This window comes from Bos mutus, chromosome 16, assembly GCF_027580195.1.
Source record: "Bos mutus isolate GX-2022 chromosome 16, NWIPB_WYAK_1.1, whole genome shotgun sequence".
NCBI lineage: Eukaryota > Metazoa > Chordata > Mammalia > Artiodactyla > Bovidae > Bos > Bos mutus.
Genome location: NC_091632.1, coordinates 48,988,367 through 49,003,527, shown reverse-complemented (window position 1 = coordinate 49,003,527; position 15,161 = coordinate 48,988,367). Strand labels below are relative to the sequence as shown.

At 40.8% G+C, this 15,161-nt stretch overlaps 1 protein-coding gene across 1 annotated transcript in view; it reads right to left on the bottom strand.

The window, feature by feature from the left end:
• Positions 1-1,270: 1,270 nt before the first annotated feature.
• SLC19A2 (solute carrier family 19 member 2) overlaps positions 1,271-15,161 on the bottom strand; it is a 33,838-nt gene continuing 19,947 nt past the window's right edge. Inside the window, exons 3-6 of the mRNA XM_005902379.2 lie at positions 7,700-7,922; positions 5,938-6,130; positions 5,438-5,579; positions 1,271-3,233 (exon numbers count right to left, since the gene is read on the bottom strand). Of these exons, the coding sequence (XP_005902441.1) occupies positions 3,105-3,233; positions 5,438-5,579; positions 5,938-6,130; positions 7,700-7,922 (687 nt within the window). The 3' untranslated portion in view covers positions 1,271-3,104. The remainder of the gene's footprint in view (positions 3,234-5,437; positions 5,580-5,937; positions 6,131-7,699; positions 7,923-15,161) is intronic.

Here is a 15,161-nt window from a genome sequence, read left to right as displayed (position 1 = left end):
AATTACACGTGCATGCCTGCTCAGTTGCTCAGTCCTGCATGTCTGACTGTTTGTTGACCCCATGAACTGCAGCCTGCCAGGCTCCTCTGTCCATGGAATTTTCCAGATGAGAATACTGCAGTGAGTTGCCATTTCTTTCTCCAGGGGACCTTCCCAACCCAGGGAAGATCTTCCTGTGTCTCTTCCATCTCCTATATTCGTAGGTGGGTTTGTTGCCACTGCGCCATCTGGGAAGCCCTAGGATTCCATAAGAAGTAAGACAAATAGGTATCCAATTTCTATCATTTGAGCACAATGCCCTGAATAAAGCATCCAGTGGACTAGACATCACTGACAGGCATTTTAATCTTAATGCTTTACTTTGATGTACTTTTTGAAAAATAGCGTTTATTTAGCTTTGGTACTGGCAGGTGGTTACGTTGAATCCATCACATATCATTTGTATAATTCAGTGTTCATGGGGCACAAACACAAGATGTGTTTTGCAACAAAAGACAAAAATAAGGCGTGGTTCCTGCTCAGATACATAAGATGTGCTATAAGGACAGAAAACTTTAAAAAGTTTTTTGCATGAAAAATTTCCAAGTCTTTGGTGATAATCAATAAAAATGCCTTAATGAAGGTTTTGCAATGGGAACTAATGTGAAAGTACACATTCAAATACTATTAGAAAAGACTGGTTTGGTTTGTCGGCTAAAATGAACAAAGCAATTCTCAAGAAGATGGCAAGAAGATGCTTCCGTGGGTACCAGAACATTTGGGGCTATAACCAAAAGGCTATGATTTTTTCAAAACAAGATGGCACCTTCTACCTTTGATTCAATTTCATTTCATTTATCTGAAAAATTCAGTTAACACTGAAGGGAACGTTGGCCTTTTTAGTTTCTAAATGGGAGAATGCTTTTAAAAATATAAGAGGTACCAACATGAAGACCAAGAAAAATAAGTAGAACAATGCGGTGCTAGAAAAAAAATTGGGAAAACAACAGAAATGAGAGGGAAGAGTCAAAGGTAAAGACCAGCGCTTCCCTGGTGGTCCAGTGGTTAAGACTCCACCTGCCAATGCAGGGGCCATGGATCCAGCCCCTGGTCCAGGAAGACCCCACATGCTGAGGGACAGCTAAGCCGCACGTCACAGCCACTAAGCCCATGCCTGAGAGACGGCAAGCCACAACTGCTGAGGCCTGCAGGCTCTAGGGCCCGTGCTCTCCACAACTAGAGAAAGCCTGCATGTAGCAACAAAGACATAAATATTTTAAACAAGGAAAAATATACTGCAAAATATTTATTTAATAAAAAATAATTGTATAATCTATACAGTATTGAATAAAAAGTACAACAAATTATTTGCACTTCTTTCCAAAACCGCATACAGTACAACTTGCAAATTGGGTTCAGCATTCTACAAATAGTACCACACACACCAAGATAGGAACTTATTATTGTCTTAAGTAAAGGCTCTGATTGTATAAAACCAACTGTGACTTAAATTCCAGGGAAATACTGCTTTAGTTACATGAACAGTTTGATTGTGCCACAGTCTATTTTATTAAAAAAATTAAATTCCTCAAACACCATTTTTCTACTTGTTTCTGAGTACACATTCCCTATGTAGCAAAATAAAACAAAGACAAAATACAAAATTAGAGGCTGATGTTTATGGTATCGCTTCCTTTTTCCTTCCTTAGCTAGTGCTCTTCTCCTTTCTTTTACTCAGAAAGGAAGGTGACTAGAAAATGACTTATTCTTATCCTCATTAATTTGCTTCTAGAATTCTTGCTTACATAAATGAATAAGTCAGTTTTGGAATCTTGACATTACTATTCAGTATTTACCTACGTCATTCTAAAAAAGTTGACCTAGCTTTTTTTTTTTTTAAGATAAGGCAACAAAATTGGCTTTAAAATAGTTATCATGTCTCACATATGCTAGCAGTCACTTGGTAGACTAATCTCCCACTTAAATGTACACAGAATAACATTTTTCAAGTAACTTGGAATCAGTAGCAATTCTTATTTTAAGCAGATTATTTAAGAAGATGCACCTTTATAAACAAAGGCAAATTTAATATACAAAATGCAGGAACCAAGTCCATCCTACGTCCTGTCCCACCAAAATAAAGAGGCTCAGTTTGTGAAAAAGACCTTGGAATAATCCAACAATTAATGACACCTTTATCTTGGATAAGAAGGACAAACAGTATAAATGCCATAAAGGGAGATGAAGTTATTTTAAGAAGACTTTCCCATTTTATTTTGGAGATCTGCAGATACAAAATGGACTAGTTATGCCTTTAGCCCACTTAGTAACTTTTCATCATAGATTTAATAGTCCTTCATACCGAAGAATACAAGACAAGTAAACCTACCTTAAGTTTTCCATTAGGTCACTTATATTATTAGTAGGCCTCAAAACTTGCCTTATTTTTTAACTAAATTAGCTTCTCTGGGAAGCATATGAATAATGTAAAAATATACTTCTAAGAAAAATCAACACAAATACACAACAGTCAAGATGGGCACTGAGAGTATTTACACAATGAATTTTTAAAGATAACTCAGAATTAACACATATTCTTTATAGAACACCAAACCAGGGCAAATGTTGTCATCTGTAGAAACAAACGCACATGAGTAACACAGACATGAGAACTAAGTTGAACAGAGGCAGATGCTGTTAGAACACTATTTCGATTCTGACTGTAACATCCTGTGGCCCGTGAAGCCCTGGTCCCAACAGGCCAAGCATCTGGCTAATCAGACACAGAAGTAGAATACTTGACCTATGAAACACCAGACTCACTTGTGAGCATGTGTACATTACCATGTGCTGCCTAATTGCTCTTGATTCTTGGTTTTCAAAAGCAAGTTCACTTTTGAAGCAGGAAAAACAGATTCTTAAATTGGCTCTCATAAGTATTCCAGGAAGTACACTTCATTTCTCAACTGTATTGTTACTCTGGGAAGACAAGGTATAGTCAACTGGCTGCTTTGAAGCCATGAAATGCATACTCATAAATATGTGTCTACACTTTAAAAAATTAAATACAGCCGGTTACAGCCGTTGTGCAGAATTCTTGCAATATGAAGCTCTTTTGCAGTATGTTATGAGGGGGTCTCTTGAGAACTTGATTGTGGATCTTCTTGCTTTCTATATTTCTTCATAATACTGACTGTACCATTAGCCAGGAAAACCACAGCGATGAGTGCAAAGTAACCAGCGTAGATGAAGAACTAAAGAGGGGGAAGAAGTAATTTACAGAATTATCCACTGGAAGGTCAGCTCTTTTATTACATATATGTGAACAGACTCTATAATTAAAGATATGTTCAGTTTCTCAATACAATTTCAAAAAACATTGTGCTTACACAATGTGCCAGGCACTGAGGATACAGAGAGGCAGGACAGCATGGTAACACTGCAGCCTGACTGCCAATCCTGACTACCCACTTACCAGCTGTATGGCCTGGATGGAGAGACTCAGTGTCTGAGCCTCCACTTCATTTACAACCCATTTTGTAATTCATAATATATCCTAATTACAGTTGTTGGGAAGGAATAGGATTCTGTATGTAAATGTTTATTAACACAATGCTAATACTGTTAATATTATTGGTTTTCATTTTTGTTGCTGTTATAACTGAATCCTGGTCTCTACCCTCAAACCGACTAACTCAAGCTGATACGAGGCTAAGTTCTGAAGATCAAGAATTCCCACTCTTTCCCAGAAGAGGGCAGCAGAAGGTCAACTATATTCCATTGTAAGATAACTTTTTGTAAGAATCTTCTCTAAGCCATTTTTAATGTGATTATATGATTTATCAATATCATCATTTTCTTATTAAAATAACTTACTAAATACTGATAAGCTGGTTCATGGATCCAGTAAGCGTGCCGCTCTAACCCTCTGCGTGCATGCTAAGTTGCTTCAGTCGTGTCTGACCCTTCGCAACCCCATGGACTGTAGCCCACCAGGCTCCTCTGTTCATGGGGTTCTCTGGGCAAGAACACTGGAGTGGGTTGCAGATTCCTTCTCCAGGGGATCTGACCCAGGGATCGAACTCACTTAACTCTCCTGCACTGGCAGGCAGGTTCTTTACCACTAGCACCACCTGGGAAGCCTAACCCTCTGAGCCAAGTCTTTTAAATTTGGACACATTTTCCTATAGGAAATCGGTTAATTAATCATGGCAGTCATGAGTTTGACCACAGCCCACAAAATTATTATTCCATACATTTAAACCCACCGCTTCTATAGCCAGATGACAAGCACTTATTCTCCTACCCTCCATCCCAAATGAAAGCACTTAACCCTTGAGAGGTCTTCCCAACGTTTTTATTGCAGGCAGTAACTGGGAAACACATAAGTAATAATTACTTAAAAGACAATAATAAGCTCCCATTCCTCTGCTCTGTCCACCTTTCCCCCACCCTTTTCTGAGCCAGCATGATGCAGAGGTAGATGCCTAGGCTTTTGAGTCAGATGTTGCTTTGAATCCTGGTTCTGCCATACTATTATTGACCGTGACCTTAAACAACACCTCTCTCAGATTCATTTTCTTGACGTCTAATCATGATAGCAACCCTGCAAAATTCTATATAAAGTACCTGGCACACAGAAGGCACTCAGCACACATTATCTATTGTTTTTCTTTTAGATCTCCTCGGTAAAAACAAAGTTAATTACTGCTAACGTGTCAGGTCTTTGTATTGTAGGAAAACTAATATGTAAGTGGGAAGAACAATGGAGATAGGATCTTTTGAGCTGAGATGAGTTGGGGTAGGCACTTTTTGATTCAATCGCCCATTTTGCTAAAGTACATCCCAAGCCCTATTTACAACTCACAATGAATGAAGCCATATACAACCATACAATTCCAGAGTGAATAAACGTATCACACTGTCTCTGGGTGTTTGTGCAAGTGTTTTCTCAATAGGTCATATGTAATGCTAGTCATCAACAGCAAGTCATTACCTTGGTATCTGGGTGGGGGGTGTTTAAAGAAGGGAGGAGACTCAGAGAGCTCTCAAGTGAAGCAGGCATCTCAAACATGGGATACAGTACCTCTGGTGGATTCATTTCGATATTTGGCAAAACTAATACAATTATGTAAAGTTTAAAAATAAAATAAAATTAAAAAAAAAAATGGAGGGAAATAATGGGTGAAGAAGCAGAAGGTCTGGGTCCAGATGGAACCAACACTACCTCTCAGCTCCACACTCAAAAACATTCTAGGGCCTCATCAAAGAGATGATGGTCTCAGCATCCTCCTGATGGAAAGGAACTAAGGGTGGGGGATAACTGAAGGAAGGAAAGAACACTTTTACTTTCGATTTTCTATCTGTCTATATTGTTTGAATTTGTTTCCCTGAAGCATGCTCCACTTCTGTTACCCTGATCAACCCATAACATCTTCAGTACTGAAACAGACCTTACCTGAGTGGTAATTTCCAAGCCAAGGCCACTGGCATCTACCACAATTAGAGTGAGCAGAGTCTGCAGTGCTAGGGCAATGAAGGTATTTACACCAAACACTAAGGCATAGCGCTCCATGCTGAGGTTTGCAGCTATCTGAAAACTTAAAAAATAAAAAGAATGCATAGATAAGAATTACTTCAAGGATAGTTACATTTTTTATTTCAAATGTGAAGAGTAGCCCATACTTTTCTACTGTCAATTCCCTTCCCAACCAAGTGAAGAATATTCTTTTGCTAAATGATGTAAACCTCATGCAAATGTCTGAAAACAGCAGAAACGTGAACAAGGAAGTAAATGAAACTTGCCTAAATGCTTCCTCAAAAGAAAAACTGATAATGCACTTATGGTATAATGCTTCCTCCCATTTGCCCTTGAACCAGAAAATTTAATTTGTAAAGAAACCAAAAGTTAATCCTGTTACAGCTCTTCCTAATGCTTCTTTGAATCGTAATACATACGTTGCTATTGTGATGAGTAACATGTAGATGATTCTGAAGACAACGTAGGATGCGTAGCACACCCAAATGTTACCCACAGTGTCCATGATATACACTGCAGCAGCAATCAGGAGAGAGAAGAGAGACAGTGTCAATTCTCCCCAAGTGGACCAGGATATTTTTATGTAACCAACTGCAAACACTGCAACAGCACCTACAAAACAAAAACAGAAAAGTCATTACTCATTTTGCTGCTGCTGCTGCTAAGTCGCTTCAGTCGTGTCCAACTCTGTGCGACCCCACAGACGGCAGCCCACCAGGCTCCCCCGTCCCTGGGATTCCCCAGGCAAGAACACTGGAGTGGGTTGCCATTTCCTTCTCCAATGCATGAAAATGAAAAGTGAAAGTGAAGTTCAGTCGTATCCGACTCTTAGCGACCCCATGGACTGCAGCCCACCAGGCTCCTCCGTCCATAGGATTTTCCAGGCAAGAGTACTGGAGTGGGGTGCCACTGCCTTCCCCAACTCATTTTGCTAAACAAGTACTATTTCACTAAATGAAAATTCACCTTAGGTTATGACATTTTAAGCTCTTTAAATTTATAACCAGGGTAGTTCAAGATTATGGAGGCCCTTGAAAGTTAGGCAGAGATTTTTGGACCTGATGGAATAAATAGTATGAGGCCATGGAGAGATGAGATGAGAGACTGAATTAGGGCAGTGGATAATGAGATGGAAAAGGAGGACATAGAACCAGGGGTGCTGCTAAGGGAAAGCTACTGAAGTAGATGCAGAGGCAAGAGTCAAAAAGAACCATCCTGGCTGTAGCTTGGCAACATGGCAGGATGGTTCATCTCTCCTCCCATCTGAGGGGCAGTTTATCACGTGGTCAAATGACGATGATGAGGATAATGAGAGCTAAATGGTATGGAGTGCTTTCTAAGTGCTGGTCAGAGATAAAAGTGTTCACAGAAGTCCTTTATGATCTTCTAAGACCTATGAGGTGGATCAACAGATTAGAAAGGAACGATAGATGCTAATGGCCAAAGACAGGCTCTGAGTTCAAACCTGGACTTTACCACTGACCATCTATATGACCTTGGGCAAGTGATTAACATGTCTTTCAACAGCTTCCTTAATTGGAAAATGGGGGTAATAACTGCAACAAAGGAATTCTGTGAGGATGGTGTTAATAAACATAAAGTCTTTAGAACAGCACCTGCAACACAACATATACTAGCTACTGTTGTTAGAAAGTACTGAACAGTGCTGCTCGAAGATTCACACATGGCCAAAGCACGCAGTAAATCAGACATAAAGGAAACTTGGGTAAGAAAACAATTTACAGGATCCTTATGTTAGGTTTCCCAAAGGTTATAAAGAATTCAAGCATGATACAGGATGCTCGGGGCTGGTGCACTGGGATGACCCAGAGGGATGGTATGGGGAGGGAGGTGGGAGGGGGGGTTCAGGATGGGGAACACGTGTACACCCGTGGCAGATTCATGTCAATGTATGGCAAAACCAATACAATATTATAAAGTAATTAGCCTCCAATTAAAATAAATTTATATTAAAAAAAAGAATTCAGGTTAGTTAGTCATAGTCCTCCCTGAACATACACTTTTGAACTGTCATCCTAAATGATAAAATTAGAGCTCAAAGTTAAACCGTTCTTTGAGGTTACTTCAAATTTGAGAGGGGAGAAAAACTCTGATCATGGTCAACTAAACTACCAGAGGACTCTCCCCACCCAACCTGCCCTACCACCCAGTACTGCTTACCCAGTAAGGTTGAAACGGCCTCCACACCGCCATTATAGATAGCAGCATGGCGGGAAGGCATCACCTGCTCCCACAGGCCCTGTGCGTAGTTCACGACTTGAAAATAGCCGCAGGTGGAGAGGGCCCACCACACAGACCAGCAGAGCAGAGGGCGAGAGGAGTAGCACACCAGGAAGTCATTCCACAGGACCTTCAGCACGAGGAGACGGTCTGGCTTGGATTCCTACCCAGAAAAAGGGAAGAAAGCAACTGGACAGAAAGCTGTGTAGACTCAATTTTCTATTCAGCAGACTTTTTTCTGTTTCCTCGGGAAAACCAACTGCTTCTTTCATATATGTTGTTGTTCAATTGCTTAGTTGTGTCCAACTCTTTGCAACCCTATGGATTACAGCATGCCAGGCTTCCCTGTCCTTCACTACCTCCCTGAGTCTGCTCAAACTCATGTCCGTATGTGTGTGTGTGTGTGTGTGTGTGTGTGTGTGTGTGTGTGTGTGTGTATGAACTTCATAGCAATTACATTTATTCCCTCTTGGGGGAAAAATATATTTTGCTTTAAATGTTCTATATACATTAGTACCTCCAGCAAATGATACGTTGTTTACAAAATGAAGGTATAAAGATGGTCAGAGACTGCACATGTCAGTCAAAGGGAGATGACATTCCACATCTTCCCACACAGAGGCAAGCAGCATTAAGAATAAACAACAATTAGTAATCCCAGTAGGCTATGTGCATGGGGTGGCAAAGAGTCAGACATGACTGAAGTGACTTAGCATCCACCAGTAAGTCACTGTTCAGGTAGAGTTCATGAATAAGAACCTATTATATTCACTGAAAGAATGGTTAAAACAGAAGTCTTAGGAAAAAATAAACCAAAATATTAGCAGCAGTTCTCTCTGGGTGAGGGGTTAATCAATGATTTTAATTTTCTCCTTTATGTTTTTTTCCCCAGTATGTACAGGAAATGTTACTATAATAATGAGGTAACAAAGCTATTATGCATGTAACTGAGTCAATCAAAACATGACTGAGCTATGTTCCATTATCCCTGGACTCTGTCAAGAAGTCAATGTGAGAGTCCAGACACCATATTCAAATATGCAATACAGTATTACTAACTACAGTCACCATGTTGTACATTACATCCCCACAACTTATTTATTACTAGAACTCAGTACCTTTCGACTCCTCTTTACCCATTTCGTTTTTTTCCATACAAACTTCTGGGCCAACTCCAATCATATCAAAGGTCAATCTATCAAAAGTTCCCATTAAGTTTGGAACCTTGCTCAGAACATAGGAAATTTTGCAGCTAACACAGGAAGGCAAAATGAGAGAATCCAGAGACCAAGAGGAAGCTACCTATGAAGCAGCATTCAAGAGGAAGGATGTATGACAGAGGCATGTTACAGACTATTTACATGGGTGGCAGCAGCATGGTTCAACCCGCTAGCTGGCCGGCAGCCATGTCTTGCACACGCTGCTGCTGCTGCTCAGTCTCGTCAGTTGTGTCAACCTCTCTGCAACCCTAGGTACTGTAGCCTGCCAGGCTCCCCTGCCCATGGGATTTTCTCAGCAAGAATACTGGAACAGGCATGAGGGTTTTCATCCTCTAGGGGGCCTTCCTGACCCAGGAATAGAACCCGCATCTCCTGTGTCTCCTGCATTATAGGCGGATCCTTTACCAGAGCCACCAGGGAAGCCAGTCTTGAACATGAAACTTCCTTTATTTTAAAAAATTCAGGTATAACTGACCTTTGATATTGTATTAGTTTTGGGTGTATAACAAAATGATTCTGTGTTTATACACATTGTGAAATGATCACAATAAGTATAGTCAACATCTATCACCATATATAGCTGTAATTTTTTTCTTGTGATGAGAATTTTGAGATCTAGCAACTTTCAAATAAACAATACAGTATTACTTACTATAATCACCATGCTGTACCTACATCCTCACAACTTAGTCACAACTGGGACTTAGAACACTTTGACCCCCCTTTCTTTACCCATTTGTTTATATCCCCTAGCCCCTGCCTCTGGCGACCACCAATCTATTCTCTGTATTTATGAGCTTGAGGTTTTTTTGTTTTGTTTTTCGTTTCCAAATATAAATGAGATCATATGGTATTGGGTTGGCCAAAGGTTTGTTCAGATTTTTTCCATACAAACTTTTTGCCCAACCCAATATTTTTGTGAGTCTTACTTCACTTAGCATCCATCCAAGTCCATCCACGTTGTTGCAAATAGCAAGACCTCATTTGTTTTTCTGTGGCTGTATAATGTTCCCATGTGTATATATATGTGCTGCTGCTGCTAAGTCGCTTCAGTCGTGTCTGACTCTGTGAGACCCCTGAGACCACAGCCCACCAGGCTCCCCCGTCCCTGGGATTCTCCAGGCAAGAACACTGGAGTGGGTTGCCATTTCCTTCTCCAATGCATGAAAGTGAAAAGTGAAAGTGAAGTCGCTCAGTCGTGTCCGACTCTTCTCGACCCCATGGACTGCAGCCTACCAGGCTCCTTGGTCCATGGGATTTTCCAGGCAAGAGTACTGGAGTGGGGTTCCATTGCCTTCTCCATATATATGTGAGTATATCACATTTTCTTTACCCATTCATCCACTGTTGGACACTTAGGTTGTATTCACATCTTGGCTATTATAAATAGTGCTGCAATGAACTGGTAGGTGTATCTTTTTGAGTTAGTGTTTCCATTTTCTTTGGGTATGTAGTCAGGAGTAGAACTGTTGGATCTTGTGGTGGCTCGAGTTTTTAATTTTTTGAGGAACTTCCACACAGTTTTTCATAGTGACAGCACCAATTTACATTTCTACCAACAGTGCAAAAAGGATTCCTTTTCTCCATACCCACACATTTCTTATTTTTTTTGAAAATAGCCATCCTAACAGGTGTGAGGTGATAGCTCCTTGTGGTTTTGCTTTGCATTCCCCTGATTAGTGATTTAAGCATTTTTTACATGTACCTGCTGACCATCCAAACATCTTTGGAAAAATGTCTATTCAGATCTTCTGCTCATTTTTAAATTGGATTCTTTTTTTTTTTTTTTTTTTGCTCGAGTTGTATGAGTTCCTTATATATTTTGGATATGAACCACTTATCAAACATGATTTGCAGATATTTTCTCCCATTCAATAGTTTGTCATTTGGTTGATGTTTTTCTTTGGCATGCAGAAGCTTTTAGTTTGATGCTGTCCCACTTATTTTTTTTGCTTTTGTTATCAAATTAAAAAAAAAATTCATTGCCAAGACAGATATCAAGTTTACCACCTATGTTTTCTTCTAAGCATTTTTATGGTTTCAGGTTTTATATTCAACTCTAAGCCATTTTATGTTAATTTCTGTGTAGCCCCTTCTCTTTAAACAGAACCTTTTAATAGTTAAGTGTTTACAATATCAAGTTAAATAATTACTCTTTTCTTAGCTCAGTTGTATATGCAAAAGGAAATTTGTCTATAATCAAACAAGGATGGAAATTTTTGAGAATAAGTCTTCTGTTAAGTGCTTTTGAAGGACATAATTCTAACTCTTGCTATCAACAGTGAACAATTTTTTTTTTATGATGAAAGGAAGACTATCACTATTTCCTCAGCTATTGATATTTCACTATCCAAAACAGTAAAAATGTATACAATGAGGGACAGATAAAAGTACACCTGGTTTCAAGGGAAAGGAACCAAATACATATCATGGAAGAATGTTTGAGACAGACTTTGGGAGACACAGAATACAGCAATACTGATGAACAACATGCAAAGGAAACAAGAACAAAAGGACAGAAGGCACTTTTGAGGTGTGTTTATGAAGCAGCAATGACAGAGTTCTCTTCCAACAGAAAAGGCTTCTGGGACACACTTTCCTGCTCTGGCCTGCTGTGCACTTATCTTATCCTAGGAATATTCATTCTTGCCTCAGTCTGGTATCTCACAGAGCCCTAGTTCATAAGCCTGAAAGTGAAGCATTGGAAACCTGTTAAGAGTTGGTGCAGAGATCTGCCTTTGGCTACTCTTTTTCAGGAGGGATGACACCTATCTGAGTTTCAAGGGATTTAAGAGGAAAAGGGAGAGGATACGGCGGCCAGGAGGAGCTACTCCACGTCCGAGGTCAGGGGCGGCAGCCGAGAGGAGCTACCCCGTGTCCAAGGTCAGGGATGGCGGCTGAGAGTGCCGGACTGTGACAGCGCAGGAGCAGCCGAGAGGAGCCACCCCACGTCCGAGGTCCGGGGCAGCGGCCAGGAGAGCTACCCCACGCCCGAGGCCAGGGGCGGCGGCTGAGACAAGCAACCCCACGTCCGAGGAGCGGTGGCTGCACGGGCGCAGGAGGGCCTAGAGGAGCTATTCCACATTCAAGGTCAGAAGGGGTGGTGATGAGCAGATACCCCTTGTCCAAGGTAAGAAGCAGTGGCTGCACTTTGCTGGAGCAGCCGTGAAGAGATACCCCACGTCCAAGGTAGGAGAAACCCAAGTAAGACAGTAGGTGTTGCAAGAGAGCATCAGAGGGCAGACACACTGAAACCATACTCACAGAAAACTAGTCAATCTAATCACACTAGGACCACAGCCTAGTCTAACTGAATGAAACTAAGCCATGCCCATGGGGCCACCAAAGACGGGTGGGTCATGGTGGAGAGATGTGACAGAATGTGGTCCACTGGAGAAGGGAATGGCAAACCACTTCAGTATTCTTGCCTTGAGAACCCCATGAACAGTATGAAAAGGCAAAATGATAGGATACTGAAAGAGGAACTCCCCAGGTCAGTAGGGGCCCAATATGCTACTGGAGATCAGTGGAGAAATAACTCCAGAAAGAATGAAGGGATGGAGCCAAAGCAAAAACAATACCCAACTGTGGATGTGACTGGTGATAGAAGCAAGGTCTGATGCTGTATAAAGCATTATTGCATAGGAACCTGGAATGTCAGGTCCATGAATCAAGGCAAATTGGAAGTGGTCACACAGGAGATGGCAAGAGTGAACGTCGACATTCTAGGAATCAGCGAACTCAAATGGACTGGAATGGGTGAATTTAACTCAGATGCCCATTATATCTACTACTTTGGGCAGGAATCCCTTAGAAGAAATGGAGTAGCCATCATGGTCAACAAAAGAGTCCAAAATGCAGTACTTGGATGCAATCTCAAAAACGACAGAATGATCTCTGTTCGATTCCAAGGCAAACCATTCAATATCACAGTAATCCAAGTCTATGCCCCAACCAGTAACGCTGAAGAAGCTGAAGTTGAACGGTTCTATGAAGACCTACAAGACCTTTTAGAACTAACACCCAAAAAAGATGTCCTTTTCATTATAGGGGACTGGAATGCAAAAGTAGGAAGTTAAGAAACACCTGGAGTAACAGGCAAATTTGGCCTTGGAATACGGAATGAAGCAGGGCAAAGACTAATAGAGTTTTGCCAAGAGAACCCACTGGTCATAGCAAACACCCTCTTCCAACAACACAAGAGAAGACTCTACACACGGACATCACGAAATCAGATTGATTATGTTCTTTGCAGCCAAAGATGGAGAAGCTCTACACAGTCAACAAAAACAAGACCAGGAGCTGACTGTGGCTCAGATCATGAACTCCTTATTACCAAATTCAGACTTAAATTGAAGAAAGTAGGGAAAACAACTAGACCATTCAGGTATGACCTAAATCAAATCCCTTATGATTATACAGTGGAAGTGAGAAATAGATTTAAGGGCCTAGATCTGATAGATAGAGTGCCTGATGAACTATGGAAGGAGGTTCATGACATTGTACAGGAGACAGGGATCAAGACCATCCCCATGGAAAAGAAATGCAGAAAAGCAAAATGGCTGTCTGGGGAGGCCTTACAAATAGCTGTGAAAAGAAGAGAAGTGAAAAGCAAAGGAGAAAAGGAAAAATATAAGCATCTGAATGCAGAGTTCCAAAGAATAGCAAGAAGAGATAAGAAAGCCTTCTTCAGAGATCAATGCAAAGAAATAGAGGAAAACAACAGAATGGGAAAGACTAGAGATCTCTTCAAGAAAATTAGAGATACCAAGGGAACATTTCATGCAAAGATGGGCTCGATAAAGGACAGAAATGGTATGGACCTAACAGAAGCAGAAGATATTAAGAAGAGGTGGCAGGAATACACAGAAGAACTGTACAAAAAAGATCTTCACGACCCAGATAATCACAATGGTGTGATCACTCACCTAGAGCCAGACATCCTGGAATGTGAAGTCCAGTGGGCCTTAGAAAGCATCACTACGAACAAAGCTAGTGGAGGTGATGCAATTCCAGTTGAGCTATTTCAAATCCTGAAAGATGATGCTGTGAAAGTGCTGCACTCAATATGCCAGCAAATTTGGAAAACTCAGCAGTGGCCACAGAACTGGAAAAAGTCAGTTTTCATTCCAATTTCAAAGAAAGGCAATGCCAAAGAATGCTCACACTACCACACAATTGCACTCATCTCACACGCTAGTAAAGTGATGCTCAAAATTCTCCAAGCCAGGCTTCAGCAATATGTGAACCATGAACTTCCAGATGTTCAAGCTAGTTTTAGAAAAGGCAGAGGAACCAGAGATCAAATTGACAACATCCGCTGGATCATGAAAAAGCAAGAGAGTTCCAGAAAAACATCTATTTCTGCTTTACTGACTATGCCAAAGCCTTTGACTCTGTGGATCACAATAAACTGTGGAAAATTCTGAAAGAGATGGGAATACCAGACCACCTGACCTGCCTCTTGAGAAACCTATATGCAGGTCAGGAAGCAACAGTTTGAACTGGACATGGAACAACAGACTGGTTCCAAATAGGAAAAGGAGTACGTCAAGGTTGTATACTGTCACCCTGCTTATTTAACTTATATGCAGAGTACATCATGAGAAACGCTGGGCTGGAAGAAGCACAAGCTGGAATTAAGATTGCCAGAAGAAATATCAATAACCTCAGATATGCAGATGACACACCCTTATGGCAGAAAGTGAAGAGGAACTCAAAAGCCTCTTGATGAAAGTGAAAGTGGAGAGTGAAAAAGTTGGCTTAAAGCTCAACATTCAGAAAACGAAGATCATGGCATCTGGTCCCATCACTTCATGGGAAATAGATGGGGAAACAGTGGAAACAGTGTCAGACTTTATTCTTCTGGGCTCCAAAATCACTGCAGATGATGACTGCAGCCATGAAATTAAAAGACGCTTCCTCCTTGGAAGAAAAGTTATGACCAACCTAGATAGCATATTCAAAAGCAGAGACATTACTTTGTCAACAAAGGTCCATCTAGTCAAGACTATGGTTTTTCCAGTGGTCATGTATGGATGTGAGAGTTGGACTGTGAAGAAAGCTGAGCGCCAAAGAATTGATGCTTTTGAACTGTGGTGTTGGAGAAGACTCTTGAGAGTCTTGTATGTTACTTATTGCTTCTCCCTTGCTGATTTTAATATTCTTTCTTTGTGTTTAGT